Here is a 24,963-nt window from a genome sequence, read left to right as displayed (position 1 = left end):
GTCCTTGCCAAAGACCTCTGCTGTACACAGGAGCAGGCTGGCCCCTGGCAACATATACACACACATACACACTCGCAGACCCCTGCCAAACTCACGCTGCGTGAATGATGATGGGGTGATGAGGGAAAGAGTGGGGCAAGTGAGATGAAGAGAGAGGAGAGGAGCTGGGGAGGGGAAAAAAGGAAACAAAAAGAGGGGAGATAGGAGGGAAGACACGGGGGAAGGCTAAGGGTCAACAGCACTCTTGTCACCACTAATGAGCCTCAACCCGGGACGCGAGAGAGCAAGCGAGCAAGAGACAGAGTGACAGAGAGAGAGAGAGACATTTGAATTCAGCTCTTTGAGTTGTCCATTAACCGTGTAAGTAGAAGAGCTGCTGTGACCGTACGGTGGTTTTTTAGAGGATGTGGCACTGGGAGGAACACGTTACCAACACATCCCCGCAGACACACATTACACACATCAGACACACACACATCTACTGTAAAACCGCAGTTTCAGTAACCTTCTATGTGTCTGTGTCCTCTCTCTTCTTACTTTGCACCGAAAAACATCTTGCAGAGTTTATTTGCATATCCTTCAGTGTGTTATGAAATATTTTTACCAGCAGCGACAGCGACGCTGGTATTGTTTTCACCTTGTGAGTCTCTGTATGTGTGTCGGGTGTTTATGTCTGTCTGTCTGTCTGTCTGTCTGTCTGTCTGTCTGTCTGAGGATAGATTTTTGTCACTGCAATAACATCACAACTTTACAGGTGTGTAGTTGAGATAAAAATGAATTAAAAGACAGATGTGGTCTCTTTCCATTTAAACTCTCTCTTTAAAATGATGTGCATAGAATGCTTCATAGATTAATGTATGTCAAATATACCATGGGGTACATTCAAGCTTGCGTTGATGTTTATCACAATCAAAATAACTTAATCCGTAGCACAAACTGAGCATTAAACAAGAGCATGAGCACATGAGCATTAATCTGTATTTCCTGCTAATGACGCCCTGAGTGCAAGAAAAACAGGTTTATGCTACTTAATACGACACAGTGCGGATCAGGCTAAGCTTTGAACCATTGTAAAATCTACTTTGCAGCTACATAATCTCATTTGCTGATTAGGGTCACTTTATCCTCCACTACTTCCTTGAATGAAACAAAAAATGGTTTCAAAAACAGCACAAACTAGCATTTATATAATGTTTAATAGCTGTGGAAGAGAGGCCTTCAATGGTTCACTTGGTTAGGAACTTTGACCCGACCCTCAACTGAAGTTGGACCAGGTCCAAATTGTTTTGAGACCTAGACAGACTGAAGACAAGACATTTGATGACATGTCTTTGGGCTTAAAGGACATTAAAACAGGCAGTTTTCACTATTTCCTCTGACATTGTCTTGACCAGGTGATCACTCAGTTTAATTGAGAAGATAACTGTCAAATGAATCAATATTGATAATAATCATGGGATGCTGCCCTACTTCGAAGCATGGAGAGCAGCTTCTGTTGCATGACTTTTCAATGGATGTTGGGACATGCAGTGCTTCTCTTTTGATCGCGGCGGCTTGTTAATTAGTGGAGCGTCATGCTGGGTCCTGTTTCCACTCTGTGTGGGTCGGCTGCATTAGGATCCTCTAACTGTTGAGTCTATTTCAGACCGGTTCTGTTTAAGATTGGAGCTGCAACAATTAATTGATTAGTCGTCACCTTTCAAACTAGTCAGCAACTAATTCTTTGATTCCAGCTCATTAAATGTTAATGTTTTCTGGTTTCTTTACTCCTGTGTGACAGTAATATCTGTGGTTGTGCACAAAAAAAGATATTTAAGGAGGTAGCTTTGGGCTTTTTGACAGTTTTCACCAATTTCTGACATTTTATCGACCAAACAACTAATGGGTAAGAAGATAATCAACAGATTTATTGACAGTGAAAATGATCAGCCCTATTTGAGTCCGTTTCTGATCAGGTCCAAAACTTTGGATCTAGGAAAAGCCTTACTCTCGTTCCTGATGTGTTACAATGTTCGTATGTGCACTGCTGTCTTTCTCTCTCTCTCTCCCTCTGTAGTTTAGTGGAATGAAAGTACCTACATCTGTCTAATTGACTTCGCCATCAAATCAAATGTGAAAAGAACTGGAAAAACACATCACACACAGAGAGGGAATGAGCGAGCTGAGGCCGTGATTGAGGTAAACAGAGAGGGAGACAGAGGGAGAGATGTTGTCAACATGGTCTCCAGAGAGCCGAATGTCTCGAGCATCTCCTCATCCAACACTGGCATAAACACATCGCTCCAATCCCACGGAGAACGGGCGGCATGTGCGTGTGTTGCTGCGAGTGTACGTGTGTGTGTGTGTGTGTGTGTGTGTGTGTGTGTGTGCTGAACATAGCTCGTGTCTTGCTCCCATGTGGGAAAGATAATGTTGAAGCGAGAGTTGTACTACTGAGACACGCTGGCTGATGCAATGAACAACAAGACTTGCAGAGTGGAAAAAATGCATTTAATTATATGAGGGTTAGAATGTGTGTATGTGTGTGTGTGTGTGTGTGTCTTTTTTAATAAAGAAAGGAGATGAGACTGAACTGCCAAACTTGGGAAGAAGAAGAAACACACACACACAAACACACACTTCTGGCCTGTGTCCAGGTATTTGTTGTGACTTGGCGTTGGAAGCGGAGAACAGCACTGGTTGGCCTTTAGATTCCCCCTGTGAGCCAATATCTGCTCTCTAATTGGTTGTTAATGAGTGAGTGTGTGTTTCTGTGTGTGCATGTTTGTTTGTCAGTGTGTATGAAAGAGAGAAAAAGTCTGCGTGTGTGTCTGACAGGGTGCAGCGGGGATCTCTAACATCTGTCTAACAGACTGGGACACTTGAAGCTTTGACCTGCTTCAACACACACACACACACACACACACACACACACACACACACACACACACACACACACAAGTATAGATGCACACACATCCCATTGTGTACATGTGGGTGAGAAAGTGTGTGTGCATGTAGTGGGGAAGAGGGAAGTGTATGGGCAGCCTCCGCAAGACATCCACACAAACACACACAGTGGACTTTGTGCAGACATCTGGCAGTGCAGTCTGCTCTAATGGCAACAGAACTACGAGCGTCTGTATCCCACACACACACACACACACACACACACACACACACATGACTGCCGCCACATGTGTTCACACACACAGTTCCCACCTTCTATCATCACAGTTGGTTAAATTACTATTAAAACATGATAAGCACAAGACACAAAAATACACAATTTGTCACAACTACACTTTGTAACAATATTTAAATGGAACAATAAGCTTGCATATTGATTGTGTTAGCATGTACCATCATCACTGCAGGCTATGGACAGAACGATAATGGAGCACTGGGACCATCAAAATCAAATCATCTCGTCTTGTAAAGTTACCTTGTTGCAGTTTTTGAAGCTCTGTGGAGTATGGCTGCAACTACTGTAATGATCATTTCATTATTGATTAAACTGACCGTTATTTTTATGATTTATAAGTTAATTGTTTAATCCATAAAATGTCAAAACTAATTTGGAGCTAAAGTAACATCTTCAAATCATTTATTTTGTCCAACCAACATTCCAAAACCCACAGACTCTTCATTTACTGTCAAAAATGACAGATAAAAACAGCAATTTAAGAAGCTAGAACCAGCAAGTTTGACATTTATTGTTTGAACAATTATTAAAATAGGTGGCCATTAATTTCATTTTCAAACGACAAATCAACTTATTGAGAAATTGTTGTAGCCAGAGCAATGTTTTCCCAAGCAAGTCACCCTTTCCATTGTATCGTGTGCTGTAGTGGCATGAACACAAGGTTGCAAACTTGTGCACACAAACATGCAGCTGGTGTGGTAGACATTCCACACTGCTTGAAGCTGGTCTACCAACTGACAGATGGTGACTGCTTTTTCTGTCGTTACATTTCCAGTCCTGTTAGTCCTGAATAATTTTGACGAGATGTTGGGACATTTGCCATGTTTTTGGCAGCAAAACCGGGTATTTTATGCCAAAACCTGATCTTTTCCTAACCCTAACTTAGTGTTTGTTGTACCCAAACCTAACCAGACCATTGAGCCTAAAGAACTGTAAAGCTTGAACATATCTGAGGTTGAGCATTGCCAACACTTATTCTGACAAATGGGTTGGCCCAAGTGTCTTTCCTTCTGATGGGACTCAACAATAATTGCAAGAAAATGTAAATTATGCAGATTTGAACAAATCTGATACGCAGTTGTTAAAAAGCATCCCACTTGTTTTTTGTTTTGTTTTTTATCCCTCAAGGATGCACAATGTAAACAGACTGTTTTTATTTATGAGGAAACTCCACAGGGTATTTCATAATTAACTTACCCAAAGGGCCAATTTCCCCCAAAAGTGTTTTCCTTTGAGTTTTTTTCATTAATAGCTGTTGTTACCATAAAGAGCACAGCAAACAATCTACTAAAAAAGAGAATAAAGCATCCAAGTCCACTCCAGATCAGTCTTAACCATGCTTCACTAATAAAAAAAAAAGATGTGTGATGCTTTTTAGCAACTGCATATCCAATTTTTTTTTTAAATCTGCATAATTTACATTTTCTAGCAAATATCGTTGAGTCTCATCAGAAGGAAACTGGGAATTTTGCTGCTCTGGTCCCTCTACATTAACATACGTATGCTGCAAAACTGATGAAGATCTGACCATCTTGGTGGAACTACCATCACTGACTTTATTTACACAGGCAAAAGGCCAATGAGACCATTTGTCACCATTTAGTTGCTTAATGACATGAGGTTCAACTGCCTGGTCCTGATTTTTGCATACAAAACATGGCATCACCAGCCTGATGCTTCTTGTTTTTTCTTTGGTTGTCTTTACTTTTCTGTGAGATCATGAGTGGAGGGAAGGCACTTCGACATTTCAGCATCTGCTGTTTTGGCTTGGGTGAAATGAGGAGTATTAAGTTGGAGATGGAGGGAGAGCCTGGCAGCGAGGAGATGTGCTCTGGTGGAACGAAAAGCTGCAGGCGAAGGAGAGAGAGACGGAGAAAGACAGAGAGAGACTTGAGCCCCATAGGTCAGAGTCAGTGGAATAGCTGGGATGCCAAGAGATCAACATTTATTTTGCAACTAGATTTATTCCTCACAGTTTCCTTGCTCGGCTGGTTTTATCACTCTCTGCCCATTCGTATATCTTGTTTTCTTTCATTCTTGGATTCCTTTCTCATCCATTCTTCTTTTTTATCTCTCTCTTTTTCTTTCTCTATTTCCTTCACTCCCCCTCTGTGATTAAAAACAGATGTGCCAATGTGAGCAGTGAGCGGCTCAAACATTTTCAATAAAACACATACATAGCTCGACTGACCTGCAACCATGAAGTGTGAACGTGTGTGAAAATACTTAGATTTCACAATGCCAGTGGAAGGATTTCGGTCGTATATTTTGTGCATGACATTGAATAGCATGTTTCCGTGTGTGTGGGTCCTTTGTAACTCCCACAATTGTTGAAATGTTCATAGTTTTTCTTTCTTTTCTTTCTCTCCCCGCTCCTCTACTCCCCTGAATACTTCCATATGCACTAGAGTTGCGATGATTTGTCGATTACTGGACAAAAGATGCGATTTGAAGGCATCACTTCAGGCTCTGGGAAATTGTGATGAGCATTTTTTCCAATTTTTATGACATTTAATGGACTAAAAAGGCTAATCGATTAATGGTGAAAACAATCGTTATTTGCAGCCCTGAATTGCACAACGCAAGTGAGAAATTAGAAATTACGGCCTTGCGGCTGTATGCTGCTGTCAAGTTACTGTTCCTGAGCTACACCATTGAATAACGGGGAAGATGTCAAAGTGCATTCAACGTCGGACCTTTTGGATATCATATGTCCCAACTTCATCGTTTTATCCTGTTGGACATTTGTGTCAAATTTTATCATATGAATTCTTGAGTTATGGCCAAAAAATGTGTGAGATCACATTGACCTTGACCTTTAACCTTTGGCCACCAAATTCTTAGTCCAACCTTGAGTCATGGTGGACATTTGTACCAAATTTGAAGAAATTCCCTAAATAAAATTGACTTAACTTGACTAGTTGTCCAACTTCACTTCTGAAGTCATCCCCTCTTTCTTCCTCCGTTGTTGAAACGGGGATGGGTGAATGCAGGAAGCCATAGCAGCTCCAGTATCTGTCACACTCAATATACTTTAAAACACCTTGAAACACTCTTTTGGGATAATTAGTTTAATTGCAGAGTTTAAAGCAAGGACGCAGAATCATTTACTCGATGCCTGTTGCTTTAAGTGCCACACCGGTGAATTCAAAAACAAGTCAGAGCGGATTTGAAATCCCTGCCAGTCTCTGCGTTTGTCAAGACTGGATCCCGGTGGGAAACCTTTCTGGGTCATAATTTCATGAAGGTGCGCAGAAAAACAAAACAGACAAAGTAGAGGAATCCCACAGAGACGGAGACAGAGCTCTGCGGGAAGGGACCGCTCGGCTCCAACACTCCAGTGTCAGTTGGCCATATAGGTTAATGTGCCACAGTGGGACGGCGGCTCGCTTTACCCCAGATAGCCTCGGCCATCAACTGAGCTAATTCCACGTGGAAAGCTCCAGTCTGGCGTGCAGCTTTTCTGGCACAGTAGATTTGTTGACAACTGTGATGCACACTTTTGCCTTTACTGAAAGGCACACTGCCTTCTGAAAAATGTGTATTTTCTTTGTTTATAGTGGAATTCAAAGTGGAATTGTGAGATTCTGCGTATCTTTAATCTTAATCTAAATTGAAGCTTCCATACATCCACAATCCTTAAATGTGGGTTTATGCTAATGAGAAGTTTTATCTTTTGTAAATGAACATAATAAATGAAAACATATGACAGTGCTGCCAGCTGGTACATCACAACTTTAATGCTCTGTATCTCAGATGCATTTGTGTTGGATACAAATATGTTTTCCACTCTTTAATTTCATCATTGATACTTTTGTCTCAGCTAATTATATTTCTTAATAGCCTTCAGTGATGGAATGTAACTAAGGACATTTAGTCAAGTACTCTTCCTAAGTGCAATTTTGAGGTACTGAGGTACTGAGTATTTCCATTTTCCGCTACGTTATGCTTCAACTTCACTATATTATTGTATTTCTTACTCAAATACATGTATTCTAAAACTTTAGTGACTAGTTACTTTGTGGATCGCATTCTGCATCAGAGCTAAAGTAGCACATTTTCAAAGTAATTTACTTTGACAATAAAAAAAAGAAAACATTTAATATATTTTCTTTGTACCGTTTTCAACTGAGCTTGTGTTAAAAATTGATTAGCAAATGAAAACATTCTGTTTTATTCATGTCACACAGCGTCTCAACTGATTTTTGGAATGAGGGTTATAATAAAACATCTGTTTGTCTGGATGTCTACATTTCTGTGGTTCAAATAGGTGTTAGAGACATCCCAAGTCAATCCCAGGGTCATGTATATTTCAATGGATCGGATTCAGCCCAAATAATCCTGATCGAATGCGGATCCTTTCTTTACTGTACTCTACTGGGTTTGGTCCATGTCAGCTATGACACATCTGCTACTCCTGACCTACATTCACCAAATGTAGGCAAACATCACATCTGCACAGTCGCCAAAATGCTCTTTCTATGTGACACGATCCAGATGATGCTCTTTAAACCGCACTGTCCATCTGAGCACTGCAGACTATAATCTGTGTAATCTGAACTAAAGCCTTCCCTGACAGCTGTAATCCAATTATTACAGACCACTACAGGGATTCACCCAAATATGGGAGCCTGTAAAACACTGTACTGCACCGCTGTGTGCTGGAAGTGGCAGGCACAGACTGACACAGAGGAGCGTGTACTGGGAATACAGGCGCACATTCATGCCCATGACAGGACACAGACACAGAAATGCCCAATTTAACAGAATTATGAGTGACTGCAAGGACTTTATCTTGGCTGGCTCACAGAGATGATATTAAAGCTATATTATATATTATAGAAATAATACTTAAGTTAATTCAATCAAAATGTATACTTTACATGTGTTTAGCTGTTCACAGTGTGTCTCTTTTTTTTCTATATTTGTAGGGTCCCAAACCTGAGAGCTTTGTGGGGACCGTACATCAGTACATTTTAGGGTTTAGTCTTGTCTCATGGTGAGGGTAAAGGTTAAGCAATTAGTGGTTATGGTAAGGGCTAGGCTCCAGGACGTATGTGTGTTTATGAGTGTGTGTGCGAGTCTCTCCACACCCACACACAAAAAAAATGAAGCCAAAATATGTCTTTAAGCTTTATCTCATCTCACAGCGTCTGGTGAGCAGCTGGGACAAGCTGCTTTAGACACACACACACACACGCACGTACACACATATGAATAATTAAATAAACACATACACATTAATGAATGCATGTGTTTACTTTGCACAAACACACACGCATGCATTCATGTCTGCCATAAGCCCACACAAACACATACAAGCACACATATACAAACACTGCATAAATGCCCATCAATAAATAATTACACTCTTCATTAGATGCTGCAGGTCAGCAGTTTGGGAGTGTGCTGCAGAGATTTGTATACCGGCCAGCGCAAGTTTGTGTAAAGGTTAGAAGTCGTTGGCTTTTTGACCCAGTTTACCAGATGATGTGAATCAGACTTTCAGTGCGTTCTGTTGCCTCTAAGCAGATCGTTTGCTGAACTCGTACACAATATCTGACACAGAGACCAGCAAAGTTCAGGGTTTTATCAACTGCTGCACCACTTAACCACGTCCAGCTCCAACCTTTCTGACAGACGACACCTGCTCATTTCACAATGTGACATTTTCAAACCGAGCTTCTTAAACCGCAGTATCGCTGTTGATATTTCTGTTCAGTGTCAACTCCAAAATCTCTTTCATGCAACTGGTGAGTTTCTGAGAAAAAAGGTCACCTCAGGTCCAACTCACACAGCTTTGAGGCTAAGCAGCCGCAAGCTCCAAAATACTCCAAATCCATAACAGGCAGACACTCTCATGAGCCTATACTGTAGCAGCCATTAATCCACTTTGTCATGTGCTGGAGTTAACAATGAAAACCACTGTGTGGTAAATTTAGTTCACAGGCACCATTCATACTGTAGTTGGATCTGAGAAATCCCCCCGGTGAGAATTCTCTATAAATTAGGAAGATTTCACAGCATGGCGGGCACCACGTGATCCAGCCTGAGGCGGAAAATATCACAAGACAAAAAAACATATGGGGAAGTGTTACAGCTCGAGTCATTAAAATGCTGGAGGTATGTGGTATTGTGCTGCGTCATGCATCAAAACGTCTCAGGAGACGGGAGAGAAAAGCGCACCTCATCAAGAAGTCGTTCCCCCAATGGGCTGTGTTCTAGACAGTGTTTGACTGCAGTTCACCTCGGCACTGCGTGTATTTATCACTGCACTGCCAACAAAGAAAAAATCATCTTTATAAGTCATTTAGTCTCCCACTGAGTCATACAAACTTGAGTTCTTTAAAACCAGGGGGAATTCTACCTGTGGCCTGAAATAACACCATCTGTTTTCAGACGTGTTCTTCAAGAAATAATGTCAAAATATCTGGCAGAATAAGGGAGACACACGTTAGCTCCCTGAGCAAGAGATCAAGTGCAACACCTCCTAGTTTGTATCATCTTATCAGACTCAGTTCTTGTAGAGGCACACACTGCTTCATATTCCAATGAAGGCCTCATTTGCAGTGGAGTCTATCATTCAGACAGCAATGTAAAGTTGTTGCAGTGAGAAAGATCCTGGATATGAACCAAATTATCATTCTTGGCTTCAGAATTGTTTGCTCACAACTTTCTGTCTGCGCTTTCAAACTGTCCTGTACGTGTACCACTGTAAATTCCCATTTGAAAGTGTCTTTGTTGATTATATTTCAAAAATCTATTAATCAGCGATGTACCAAATCCGGTCACTGCAATGGGGAACAAACACCGCACCACATCTGCTAAATATATCTGAAATTAGCAAGGATTCTGAAAAATCACTGATTTTAAACTACTGAATATATCATCAGGACTGTAATATGATAAAAAGAATTTAAAACATGCTGATTATTTTGACAGCTATAGAGTGGTGTAGCAATGACATATTTTTGTAGACTAACCCAGAAGTTAGCATCGCCCTGGTTCCCTCGACAAAAAGCCTGTGGGGCTTTTGAATCGGTTTTTGGATTATTGTCAAAAATAGGCCCTGTGATCAACACAAGTTTATGATACTTGATTTTCGAAGCGTAAATTAAATTACTACAAGTGAAAAGCTAACGTTAGGCCAAAAACACACTGAATTGTGGTCGCATGACTTAAACATCACCACCGTTAAGTGTCTTACCCAAACAATTACTGTACACGATTACTATAAATCTACTTATAAATCTGCAAGTTGTAAAGTTAGAGTTAGAATAGTTTGCAACTTAACTACAACTACAGCCTCTGTAGTCTTATTTGGCAACTTTTTTAAGACACCATTTTTAAGACATGTAAGCGCTTTATAATTCAATTGTGGGACATTTAATGATGTTGAACACAATGGGTAAATACCTTAAGCCTGTGGTAAACCACAGACCCTTTAACCCTTTGTATATGTGCGTCAGACATTTAACTGAAAGCCTATTCACAAATCCCACTGACTTTGAGACGAGGGAACTGGGAGTGCAGAAATGCTGACTGATTTCCAGGTTTGAGAGCTCATTACTGCAGCACTCTGTCATGATTGTGATATGATAATTTTGCATCGCAATTTTCATTCTCACTGAGAAGAAATAAACTATTGATGATGACGATGTGACATTTGTTGGGCTCTGTGTCAAACTAAGATGTTTTCATGTTTATCAGAAAATTGCAGCTTCTGCAATTTGGATATTGCATATTGATTAATTGTGCAGCCCTAATCAGTAGGTTTCTGCAAAGGGTCTCTAGCTTCAGCTTGCTGACACGATGCACACGACAGACAGCAGTTCACAGAAATGCACCTTGGGAGTTACCTTTACAATTTCTATGTACACAGGGCTCTACCTCGGATATTTTTTAGCTATTTACTAACATAGTTACTCATATTTTGCACTGATGAGTCAATCAGGACAGTTTCATGCTCATTCAGGTCAACTGGAAGTCGCAAAAAAGTGAATGAGACATATACTTCTGGTATCCAAAGTGCCTCAAATAGCTTCTCTCCCATATTATGCCCATGTTTCCCCAAAAGACTGAGCTTGCACTGACAAACCAATCAGTATCGCAGGTATTGAGGGAATATCCCAGTCAATATCGCCTATTAAAGTTTCTACAAGGAAAGAGGTTATCGAGGTCGGCGCAAACCAGTCACCTCGCGAACAGATTGCTATAACGAGCATTAGGGAAATATCCGTGTGCATGATGTAAGCGCAGCCATTAGAGCCTTTCTATTCCCCTCCCAGCAGGCCCGAAGCCTGATGCAATGTGGGTGATCCATCCACCGAGGCACAAGCCAACGGTAATGAGACTGAAGATACAATAAAGAGATAGAGAGAACGAAGCAGCGAACGGATACACAACACATAAAAACACACACACATACACACACACACACACGTGCACACCAGTCACCAGCCGCCTGGAAGACAGAATATAAAACGCCACAGAAATAGACTATAATCCTGGCCAGCAGTGATCAACACTGATAAATATTAATAAACACTATTATGCTCAGAGAAAAATAGAGACAGAGTGGGGGGAGGGGGCGAGAGAGAGAGAGAGAGAGAGAGAGAGAGAGCAATAACAACAGAAGAGTCTTCTTGCTTATTGCAGGCAATTTTCACTGTGACGTCCACCTTGTGGTTCTGCAGACAATGCAACACACACACACACACACACACACACACACACACACACACACACACACACACACACACTTGTTATTATCAGCCCATTTTCCTCTGTTTGTTTTCACTGTTGTTTTGTCCCTCTTTGGAGGCCAGGATAAGAGGCGGAAGCACGCACACACACACACACACACACACACACACACACACACACACAAATGAGCACTCAGAGAAGTACACAGGGAGAAAGAGATGCAAAAAAAGGGAGATAAAGTGAGTCCTAAACACACACACACATGCACAGAGAGGATAGTATCTCCCTCCCTCTGTCTGAATCAGTCTCATTAGTCATGCTGAGGCCGTAGCGTTGCTCGGTTGGCCTGCTCACAGAGCTGTGGAGCTGGACGGCAGCCCACAGCCAGCGAAGGTCACCCACCACTCAGTTTAACTCCCAGAAGACCAATGCCGGCCTCTTCCTGATAATGAGTGGACATAAAGATGCACAGGGAGAGACCCGCGGTTTGAGCCGCACCCATCCTGGTAGGTGCCCATAGGAGAAACTCAAAAGGACGGTTCACAGAAACATGAGCTCAGTGTCGCTATGCATCCTGAATAATGTGGCTCTAAGATCTACTGAGTGGAAAAGTGAAAAGAAACACACACAAAAAAACACATAATGCCTATGTGAGAGATTTACAAAATGTTTGAATGCAGCAGTAGCTACACTTGCACATATTGCTTTACTATGTTGTTTTCTCTAGAAACTTTATGAGCCTGTCATAACACAGGAAAATCTGTATATAGCTCTATAGCTCTCTTTCCTCTTTACACGGTCTGAGCCGAAAGTTGATCCAAGACTGCACTGCGAGACATGTCTCCAGACAGCCAATCTGGAGTTTTGGTGGCCAAAGCTTGCTGCAAAATTTTAAATGTTAGAAATTAAAGACCAAATACTAAAAATAATAATAATAATAATAATAAAAAACAATGGAGGTAAAACAAAAAAGAAGTTTGTTTAACTCCAGAAAAATTAGTAAAGCTCTGGTACACGTCTGTCAGCACTGTGTCCCTGCTCTCATGCCATTTTTTCTAATTACACCGTAGCACTATAATTCACACATCCATTTCATAAGCTGACATGCCTTAAATTGATACTGTAAAGTCTGACAGTGTGATGAGATTGTGACCAAGATTTTGTTAGATCAGTCATGCACAGTGTGACATGAACTCATCTTACACGATGGTTGTTCTAGCACAGCCTAATGGCGCCTTTTCCCACCACACAACTGATTTCTTGCCAAAGTTGGCTGAATAAACAACAAAGTGTATCAACTACTGTATATAAATCTGTCCAACAGGGGAAGGTTTGCAAACTGACTTACTGCACGCAGACATTTGAAAAAAAAGATATGATGAGCATGGAGATAGTCAAGAGAGAAGTTTCATTTTCTTAATAAGAAAAATGTGCCAGAATATGCATTTTGGCAATTTAGAGGGAAATCTGATTTCAGGTTGAGTTCGCTGTAAAAGCAGTTAAATGTACCTGAGTTAACAGCAGGTGGTTCTTGGGTTCTTGAGCTTTCACTCTCTTTATTTGGAGGCTGTTTCCCACCTGCGTCCCATTTTTTAGCCTACATTTCTTTACATTTTCAGCAAATCATGAAAAGCCATGCTGCATTTGCTTCTAGCTGTTCCTGTTTGTACTGTACCAGTGTATTTTTGAGAGAAAAAAGAGCGGGTCATCCATTGTTTGATCCCCACTTCCCCTTGTCTACATGTCAGACTGTCTTTGGCCAGACCCTGGGTTGTAGCTCGTTGATATTGCTGAGTGAGCCTTGTAAAGTGCTTTGGATAAAAAAAGCTATATAAATGTAGCCACTTAGCATTTTAATTAAATGGTTATGGAGCTTGAAGATATAAGACGGTTATACCAGTTATACCACTGGAAAAATTAAGTCACACAACAGCATGTGCGTGATCGATGCATGTGTTCTTCCATTTCAATACATTATGACTCCAAGATTCATCAAGAGAAATGATAGACAGACTGCATCAATAGGGTTCTCAGGGTTAAAAGCAGCTTTCATGCAGTTTAATGTTAAGCAGACCTTATAGATAATAAATGAAGGAACATTTTCTTGCTTACAGCTGGAAAAAAATTCTAGCATTATCCCATTTATTCTCGGTATGTCACGTCAACCACACTATTTCTATCCATTCTAGTCATATAAAATCCTCATTCTGCCATTGCAAAACATGCACACCAGGCAATCAGACCTCTCAAATGTGACATTGTAGCTCAAATGCAAGACAACATGTCTGCCACACTGGTCTACAGATCTCAAGGAGTGGGTTAGGGTTAATTCAGTCTCGAAGGAAATCACGGATGACATTGTAGAGACGCCAAGGACTGAAACATAATATAAATGACTTTCTCTCCTATATATGAATTACACTAGCAGAGCCGTAACAGGGAAATTGGAATTGGACTTGGACTGATTTCAAATCAATTTTAGACAGGATGTGGAATTGTGACTATAAAGTCCCTCCTTTTAGTAGCTATAATCCTGATTCAAATGGTCAATGATAATCCACTGCCACAGGAATGTGAGAGTTGTATAACATTTTGTAATGAAGGTGAAAAGATTAACCTGCTGTACACCGTGATGAAGTTTGATAGCTTCCAGGTAGACACAAGTGTCTGAGTGTTGACTGACTGACCCGACCTTGTCTCTTGAAATGAGCCGCTACGAAAGTTTTCTACATGACAGTAGCTCAGAGGCAACGAGCTGTCACCGCTGTCGTCAGGAAACACTGAACATGCCTGTTCGAGGAGTTGATAAATTCATCACAGCGACGTCCCAGAGCGAGCTCTGCTGACACGACCTTGATCGATCGCAGGCAGAACGACAGATGGCCATAAAGGACAATCATGTAACTGTACGCACATTAGCATAATCACATGCATATACAGTACACTTTTTACAAGGCCGCAAGGCGCTTGCACAGCACCGGTGGGCTTGTGACAGATATGTAATGTTGTTATCGTCTTGCATGAGCTGTGACATTCAAAAGAAGAATATGAAATTCACAACTATAACAAGAACTTGCTGAATGTGAATCAGTTACTTGAAAATGCATATTGCAAATGTGTCTTCCATTCCTTATATTTAACAACAAAACATAGCTACTTTATTCAGTAACATATTTATTTTGTAGTACGATATGTGTGGGAGGCACTGGACCAGAGGTTGCTGTAACATATGGGTGGCAAAACCACCACAAACGGTAGCATGGTAGATAAGTGATTAGAGTGATCATCCATTAATGGAACAAGCACAGGTTTGATCTCTACAGCTGCCATATGGTCAAGTCAAAGCACAAAAATGAACCTGCTCGCTCATTCTAACTCTCCTGAGTCTTTTCATGAGTGGACCTGTGCTGTCTGAGGCATCGCATAAACTGTAATTAAATGGTAAAACTGTTGGATTTATGCCTGCCAATAGAGTTTTTCTTAGTAATTGTAGTCTATCAACAATCATCTATGAATCAACTAAGAGTCTACAGTCACACTGCAGCTGTGTGAGGCAGCGGTGTCACAATGACAATCCCAACATGATGATGATTAAAACGTCCACCATGTTAACAATCAGAGTTCAGTGTGTTAAGCATGCTAACACTTCATAATGAGCCCAGCACAAAAAGTACGACTAAGGCTTATGGGATTGTTTCTGACCTGGAAAGTCAGGGGATCAACAAAGTTTGTTTTTTTCCTGAGTGGGAAATAAATGCGTGTGCTAAATGTCATGGTAACACATACAGAAGATTTAACACTGCATACAGGTAATAGCTGGATAATGTGTATTGGCAGCTGCAGGGCTCCCATCAGAAAGCACAAAGTCACCAGGTTTAGTTCAACTTCTTCACTTCCTTGCAAGGCAGTAACATAACTTCAGGTAAGAATTAAATGTTGATAGTTTCTATAAAACATACAGTTCCCATACATTGCAAATAAAATAACCATCCTCTCTAAGTCAATGATAAAACAAAGGCTCCAAAAATCCCTGTCACACATTAGCTACAAGCATAGATGGACAGGTACAATAGGCAGTTAGCTAGCTAGCCAGCCAAATACTGATGAATTAGCAGTTTTACTCTTCAGAGTACACTAAGCATGAAGTACTCTTCATTACAAACTGGAAACAACTCAGGAAGATATTAGTCTACTTAATAAAAGCTTTGACCTGCTGGTAGTGCCAGAGGTAAAGTCAGGGGATCACCAAAGTCTGTAGGCATCATCCTCTGACGACCATGAATGTCTGGACAAAATCTCATGCCCATCCAACTGACATCAACATCCCTAGAACAACACAGCACAGGAGTTCACTTCTCTCCTTCACCCCCCCATCCTTTTTCTCCCTCCATCTTCCTCTCTGTTCAGTCTTGGCCCATGTGTTTCCACCTTTCTGTATCTTTCTCCTGGTTTCTTCTTTCTCTACTCTCTCTTCTTGTTCTCGCTTCTTGCCTCATCCTAATAATTTTCCCATTTGTCTGCCTCCCCACTCTTCCTTACAACTTCCCTTCCTTCGTTCCTTCCCCTTTCCCTTTCTTCTTTAACCCTGCTCTGTATCCACCCTTCCTTCCACCCTCTTCCCATAAAACCAATGACTCCCGCTTCCGTTCATTCCCTATCACTCTGCTCCCCCCTTTCACTGCATCATCTGTTCCCACCGCATCATATTTTCAGATCACATCCAGGCGCTGGCTTTACACACTAAGTCACTCTATACCTCATCACTCAGTGAAAAGTCAAGGAGAGGGCACAGGGAGATGGTGAAAGAGCAAGGGCTTGAACAGAGGAGAACAAGTGGGAAGAAAAAGAAGAGCAGCAAAAAGAGAAAGTGTAAAGATAAAGGAGGTTAAAGGTTAAAAATGAAAGACAAAGAAAAGTAGTCAGGGAGAAGAGTTGGGGGAGCGAAACAGGAAAAAGCTAAGTGAAAGGAAGATAAAAGAAGGAGCAGAGGGAGATTGGGGTTAGCAAAATGAAATAAATCTTTATGCAAATGACGAGGCTGGAGTAAAAGACAGAGAAGAGAAAGAGAAGATGGAGACAGAAAGGTGGAGAGAAGTCCGGAGATTTATGGCAGGTTGTTATGGAGCACCGACTGAATAACAGAAGGTGAGACCAGGTGAATTATTCATGAGGATACAGGGCCATGTGTGTGTGTGTGTGTCTGTGTGTGTACGTGTGTGTGACATGTGGGTGACACACACACACACACACACACACACACACACACACACACACACGCACACACACGCACACACACGCACACACACACACACGTCTTCCAGGCACCCTCAGGCCAGCTCATCTACGAGGAAAAAGGAAAGACAAGCCACCCACAACCTGTGGACACACTGAATTATTCCTTAAAAATGGACGGGAGTCAGAGACAGCTGTCCAGTCCTCAGACTAAATGAGTAGTCTCACTCAGCTGTGGAGACATGTTAACAATATTCTATATTCTATCTTGCTTTATGTCCTTAACATTTGGTGGTTTTATGCTTGCCTGCTTCTATTTTAATCTTGCCTTAACATACACATATGCATCTTTATGCCCATATGTATACACATATGTCTGTTTTTGTGAAGCACTTTAGTGCAAAACCTGTTTGCTTTTAAAATGTCATGTAAATTAAATGAACTTGAAACTTTTAATAAAAAAAAAAAAAAATCGTATTTATCAATCTTGCTTTCGCTGAAGCCAGTACTCCAACCAGAATGTAATTAATTAAGTTCTCCATCTGGTATGTTCACATGAATAATGACCACCAATGATCTCCGTCTTTTATGGGACAAAGAACATTAAACAGGGGGGAAGGAAAGTTGGAGGGTCAAGGTCTTCTTAGACTCAAGAAAACACCGGCTACTGTTGCTGGTAGAGTAAAAAAAACATATAATACTATACAATGCAGTCACTTACTAGTCATACTCTAAATACAGCTTCTTTCTTAAGGATATCAAGGTACATACACTGCATTTTCTGCCCACATTCCCCAATAGTACTTCAATGTTGGATTGGTACAGCCACAGGATTTATTCCATGTGACACTAAATGTGCAATCACACCTACAGGTTGGTTGCTTTGGCCCAAACCAGAATGGAAAATATTACTTTGTTGCATTTAGGACTATGACAAGATTCATACTTTCCTATTACAGGTTACCCAGGGAAACTCAAGTAGACGAGCAAGCAGCTAGAAGTTTTGGTGACCTGCCATCCTGTCAGGGAGATTTTGAAGAGTATGGGGGCAAAATGTACTCAACTTCCCATATTTTCCTCATGTAGTTCTCACTACTAAGAAACTGCCCAAGGACCAAACAGTTATCACAGTGCAATTATATGAAGCCACATTACAGTGAATTTTCTCACCTACATAGACAAACACACCAAAGTAATGGAGAGGAAGCTTTAGAACTGAACAGAACCATGACTCACTTAATTTGAACACACCCTAAAAACCCATGACCACTAAAATGCTTTTGGCGAGGTTCAAGGTAAAGACAAACTGTCCAACCCAACCTTATTCCGGGAAACAGAAAATGTAATTTACTGCAAAGTGATGTGAAGGAGCCTATTCTATGTTTGAAATTAAAAACAAACAGAAGCACTCACAACCACAAACCAAAGTTCCCAGAACAACAAGGAAGAGCATCAATTTCATGATGACTGACAATCGCAAAAACACTTCTGGGAGCTACTGTCTCAAACACTCACCGAGTTGATGCAGGCAAGCTCCTTGTTGAGCAGCCAGGGCAGGGAGAGTTTCCCCTCGCCTCTGTAACACGACTGAATCCTCTCTTTAATCTTCTCCTTTATCCGTCTCATTGTGAACAGACACAAAGCCGACTCCTTGGGTGGCTTGGCTCTGTTCTTTTGACCCTGGGCGAATACAGTAAACAGAACCTCCTCATGCTCTTGAATACCAAGCGAACGTGCCAGACGGGCTCCTGGTCGGGCCAAATAAGCATCCTGAACCAAGCGGTACTCCACTCCATCCTTGGTGCAGCCAATGGGAAACTCAACGTAGGAGTAGAACTTAGGATCGTCGACACATAGGCGGACAATTTTAGAGGTGAAGAATTGTTCGCTGCTTGCATCTGGTGAGGTGAGCTGGGTGTCAAGCTGTAAAGTAAGGTAATACACAAACTGCTCGCTGTTGAAACCGTAGATATAATAGATGTCAAATGCCGGGAACTTGGAGAGCGTATCTGAGGGAATCTTCAGCTGCGAGGAGACAAACTCATCCTGGTAGACGAAGCTGAACATATCAGCGTTCTCCTCGTTGGACATCAACTTGCGGCTCGACAGAGTTGGGAAGTATTCAGATTTTCCATCAATGGGTGTGCCGACAAAAAGTTTCCCACCGCCACCAAAAAGATCCGGGGAGATCACGACACCTGACATGGTGCCTGCCTCAGCAACACTGGATAGATAATGCTCCTTACGGTGGTGGGGCTCACCGAGCTTGAACAGATCATCCAGACGCAGGAACTGGCATATTCCCTGGGAAGTACTCCCACAGGCAATTAAGCGGTTGTGGGCAGCATCAAGTAGCAGAAGTTTATTGACATTAGAGGTCTGCACCAGCTCGTGGGGGCAGGACTGAACACCGGGCGGCGGGTAACAGCGAGGGTTGTCTGTAACTGGGCCAGTAACATGGCTTCGCAGCTTGGTCAGGTTGTTGGACAGCTTGTAGATCCAGTTGACGGCTCCCAGGTAGACCTCGCCCGTTTTGTTGTGGACCACCAAATGTGTGAGACCTCCTTCCGGTGGAGAGAAGGAGAGTAGGGGGGAGGGGGAGGAAGTAGTGGAGGTGGAAGGCATGGAGAAGGTGAGGAGAAGGAAGAGGATGGGGAGGATGAGAAGTGGTGGGTTGAGGTGGGAAGACATGGCGGTGAGGGAGGGGGAGTAGTGAGTGAGTGGGTGTAAGTGTGTATTTTTGAGTGTGTAATCCTCTACAGGGTCAGTCAGTGCCGTATAGGACTGCAGGGTATGATGATACAAAAAGAAGAGTTTCCAAGCAATCGACTTCCTTTCTTTTTTCCTCCTTTCTCCGTTGTTGTTTTTATAACCTCATCCCCTGATCCTCAGCCTGGTCCACCATCAGCCCTGAAAGAGAGAAACAAAGCAAAATCTTAGCAAACACAGATGTCAATATATTCATGGGCTTGTGTTTTGCACTTGCAGAGATCTGACAAAAAGGATTTATTTGTTTGTATCGAAATGACAAGACACTAAATATTCGCCCACAGACCCAGACTCTGAGGCCTCGATGCTGAAGTCCAAAAAAACAAATGAGGGCAGTATCGGCTTTGTTTTATTGACTTCTAGACTCTTGGCTCGCACCACTCTGTGGAGTGCATCTTTTAAAAGAAGACAGGGCCAAACATTGCTCCTCTGTGTATCGATTGTCTGGAGGTATTAAAGGATCCAGCATACGCACACAAAAATACATACACACTTAAAATACACACAAAAAGGACACAAAACCTGACACAAGACCTGTGACACAAGAGTGTGTGCAAGTAAGAAAAAAAAAGTGTGTGCACAGAACACACATAAAGGAGGAGAACTACACTCACATAGAAAATCACACAAAGGGTGCACCACCGATGTGCAGCATCATGATCGCAGGTAAACATCCATAAATTACAAACAGGGCTGCAGGGAGAATCCTATAGCGTATTTATTACGGAGCAACAGAGCAAAGAAATACAGGCACCCTGAGTCTAAGAAAGAAAGTGGAGAAACTGGCCCAACATGATAAAAGAGAGGAGACAATGAGAGGGAGGGAGAAGTGAAAGCTATTTGGCTTCATACCAGTTCAATAGAAAGGCAGCGGAGATGGTGGAAAAGATTGCTATAAGGGAAAGCTAAGAAAAAAAGAAAAAGGAGATGAACCATCCACCCATTTTCTATGTCCACTTCACCAGGTCAAGGTCACTGGCTGGGGCCTGTCCCTGAAGGCACTGGGGGACAAGTTAAGTCTTGAAAGTTTAAGTGCAAAAGCAACATGGCTGCTCCACATGCTAAATCATCACACCCACTGTTTCTGTTGTCATTTTCTTGTGCTGAAGATGACAAATGTTATTGAATGTTTTCACTGGGTGAGAGAGATGTGTGTTTGCTAAAGAGCATGCCATTTCTGAGACTGATCACTCCATAAACCTGTTCACCATCCTCAGGAACATCTTACTCTCATGGTGCAGAAAGACAGAACTCGACAATGACACATCTGGATGCACCGCAAACTTAACATATTTGCATAAAGTGAGGTTGCGTCATGATTATCCAAATTCAGATACTGTGACCAGTCCATTAACTTGTCAAGCTGTCACCACCAGGCACCACATGGCCAGATACCCTGCGCTCTTTATAAAATTAACAGGCTCAGTCCACTTGACATCCATCAACAGATCCAGCGTGTCTGCACCTTAACTGGCAGGTCACAGTAAATATAATTATAAGAGCAGCAAAGTAGGAAATCAACCAAAGTATAATGGGGGTGGAGAAAAGTGAAATTCACTTAACTTTATGGAAGTACTTGTGGTGCTTGCCACATGAGAGCTCATCCATTTGGCTACAGACAGTGTCCTTGGTTATACCCAATTCTTGCAACATGAGACTGCTGGGAAAATGCTTCAGAGGTTCTTTTTTTTAATCAGTTTGTGGATTAATGGTCCAGGTTTTAAAAGATTTACAAAGCTACCATTGTGTTTTGGCAAAATTGATCCATCTCTACTGGTTGGCAAGGCCAGAAACAATCAATGTTTTTCAACATCACAAAAAATGATGGGACATGGCCAGCAAGATTCAAGATCAAAGATCTACCATTTCTGAAACGCTCTCAGAGCCCCAAAAACAACAAAAACATTTTGATGTGCAGCATCTGAGTGTAAAGTCTATCTAACAAATGGGCGAGGGGGTAGGGAAATGAACACAAAGGGGAAGCAGGAGTGCCTTGATAGCCAGATAGTTAAAGCACATGACATATAACCGCATTGTCACGGATTATCTTCAGCCATTGACCTCTTTTGCATGTCGATACCCCTCTCTATCCCCATTTCCTGCCTTCGTCTTTACCTTTCACTGTCCAATAAAGGCAAAAAATATATTTAAAAAAAGAAAAGAAAAAAGAGAATAAGGAAATAAGAGTTTATTCCAACTTTCACTGGAATAAACAGGCACCACCTTGAGCAAGGGTATCCAGCCCTCACATTACATCCATGGGGTCTACCATGAGAAAAACACATTTAACTTAATAATGTCACCTTCAAGGATGTGTGAAGTCTGTAAAGAGTCGAACAATCATTTTTCATCGGCACAGAAATAACAGTGGTTCAAAGGCTACTATCATTTGGAACTGTTTTAAACCAACAACATACCCACATACTGTCCGACCTTCTTTTCATTAGTTCATTGCTTGGCTAAACGCAGGGCACAAGGCAAAGACTTGTTTCATAATGGAGTTTGGTCAGCAAACTATTCTCGTCTCTTATTTCTGCTGCTGTTTCTCATTTCTCCCTTTCATTACATTCCTCTCTCTCTCTCTCTCTCTCTCTATCCCTCCCTCTGTGTTTCTCTCTCTCTCTATCTCTGTGTTTGTGTCTCTCTCTCTCCCTGTCTCTCTCTCTCAGACACTTCATTTCTTGTCAATAGTGTCTTTCATCTCCAGCCCAGCCATGATTACAGTGGCCCAGATGACGATGTGTTGCCCGGCCCATCAGGACAATACAGCTTCTGTTAGCATGTTACACACACACACACACACACACACACACACACACACACACACACACACACACACACACACATAATATGAACATACAACACACACGTACAGTATTAAAAGCATTTCACACACTTTCACGGATCCTACTGACTGCACCTCGTCTCAACACACACACGCTTGGACATCACTGACATGAAACAGACGTGCCCACACGCACTCATGCACCACCCATGCACTTGCCCAACAGATCTCCACAAGAATGTACACACGCCTGAAGACGCAAGAGAAGAAGGAGTTAGACTTACTGTACCAAGTGACATGTTCGGTTGGCTATTTTTGCAGCATTTTCATCTCACTCTCTCTGATGTGTTTTATAAATTCTATAAATAAGTCAAAACTAAGCAGCACACGGACTCGGTGGCCATATAGCTTTAGTAGCCAGTGGAGCTGAGAGCTGATGATGTCAGGAGCTGTTTGAGTAAACTGGGACAAAGATGACAGGAGAGAGGACGTGTGTGAACTGAAAACAAGTTTCTGATATAAAAGTGTTGCTGAATTAGATCAAACGAATGAAATGGTTGAGTTTATGGATGAATAAATTGGCAAAAGAGTGACTGTGGGCTCATACAGAGATAGAAAGAGAAAAAGACTTGAAACAGAAATGAAACAGAATATTCTAATGAGGTACAAACTTTCTTCCTGCTGTGGGGCACAAACCTAATCCAAACAGCCCAACAATTCATGCTATAATTGTGTGGTTATTAAAATGTGTGTGTTCTTAACAAAATTCACTTACATCACAAATGGTGAAGTCACTTAAAGCTGATACATTGATTCACGTTAATAGATACCACTGTATTGGTGCTTCGAAAGTAACTGTATACCAATACCCTATTGGCAAAATTGTACCAGACACGTTCATCCAGTCCACATACCGCATGGAATAATGGCACTTGGGCGGTCCACTCCTGGTTGCCAGATCTGAGCCACAAGGGTTAGGGTTTGCTCTTGGCTGACATGTAGCCGTGGTATGGCCTGCTTGCGGCTCAGATCTGGCAAACAGGAGTGGACCGCCCAAGTGCAATCATTCCATGCGGTATGTGGACTCGATGACCGTGTCTGGTGTGGGCCAGATCTGGGCCACAACAATTTTGCTTTCTGGGTACCGAGCTTTCTAAAGTAGGGATGCACAAATTGTGAGATTAAGGCCTGATACTGATACCAATGTTTAAAACAACAATTTGGCTGAATACAAATGGTAATTTGTCATTATTTATTTAGTTTTTATTGTTTATTGCCTTTAGCACAAGGGAAACAAACCTTTATTATAAAAAATAACTCAACTGCTTTAAAGTCATTCAGGCCTTCATTAAACTATATTTTAAAGAGCTCAAATTCAATGATACAAACTTATGAAACAACCTTTAATCAAACCTTCTTTCACTTGAAAAAGATTCATTTTATGAAAAGTAACTGGTTCAGCCTGTTAGAGGACTACCTACTCATAGCATTTACATAGCCTAACAAACCGATTGCAGGGATGTCACAAGCCAGTAGCTCGTGAATGTGCCAGCGTAAAATTGATGCGACACTTATAAACTTATACAAATAAACGTTGGCCCCTGCTATTTGTGAATGTCTTCTTATTTGACGATAGCAGTCAACAAGGTGAATATCGGCCGATATCGATGACCAGACAATATTTTGGTGCATCCCAATTCTAAAGTAATATTGAACATTATCTGGCCTGTTTGAGTTTTTCTTTGAAACACCATCAAAAGCCTCCTCTAATGAAAAAATGTGACACAATGCTATCACTTGATGTATCGTGTCATTCATTTCCCTCAAACTGATCAGCATCTTATCTGATCAAAGAAAACCTTGAATTAGCTGAGCCTTCATTTCTCTGAGTGCGTGTGTTTCTCTGTGTGTGTGTGTGTGTGTGTGTGTGTGTGTGTGTGTGTGTCAGGGCCATCCTGAAGCCCACCTGCCACATCAGATGAAGCTGTAGAGGCGTTCAGGTCTACCCCGTGGTGATTTATTGCTGTTGGCACATCGATTGCACACACAGCCACAGACCTTGGCCAAACACTTAGGCAAATTTATACACACCACTTCTTTAGCATGGAGCTCACATCCATGCCTGCTGGCCTCACTCCGTGAGAGTCTGTGTGTTTCTCTATCCTGCATCTGTTCAATCTTATTTACTACGAAAGCACGCACGGACACACGTCCAAACACGTCGGCCTATATGTACACTGTGCGTAAACAAGGCATATATAATGTCAGCCGTACTGTACAAACCACA

The 24,963-nt window shown here is 41.8% G+C and overlaps 1 protein-coding gene across 1 annotated transcript in view; it reads right to left on the bottom strand.

Moving 5' to 3' along the window:
* LOC140999798 (plexin-A1-like) overlaps window positions 1-19,915 on the bottom strand; it is a 255,076-nt gene extending 235,161 nt beyond the window's left edge. The window contains exon 1 of the mRNA XM_073470337.1: window positions 18,638-19,915. Coding sequence (XP_073326438.1) covers window positions 18,638-19,813 — 1,176 coding nt within the window. The 5' untranslated portion in view covers window positions 19,814-19,915. The remainder of the gene's footprint in view (window positions 1-18,637) is intronic.
* Between the last annotated feature and the right edge of the window lie 5,048 nt (window positions 19,916-24,963).

This window comes from Pagrus major, chromosome 7 (genome assembly GCF_040436345.1).
Source record: "Pagrus major chromosome 7, Pma_NU_1.0".
NCBI classification, from domain to species: domain Eukaryota; kingdom Metazoa; phylum Chordata; class Actinopteri; order Spariformes; family Sparidae; genus Pagrus; species Pagrus major.
Note: the sequence above shows the minus strand (reverse complement) of the source record. Positions and strands in the feature narration are given on the sequence as shown.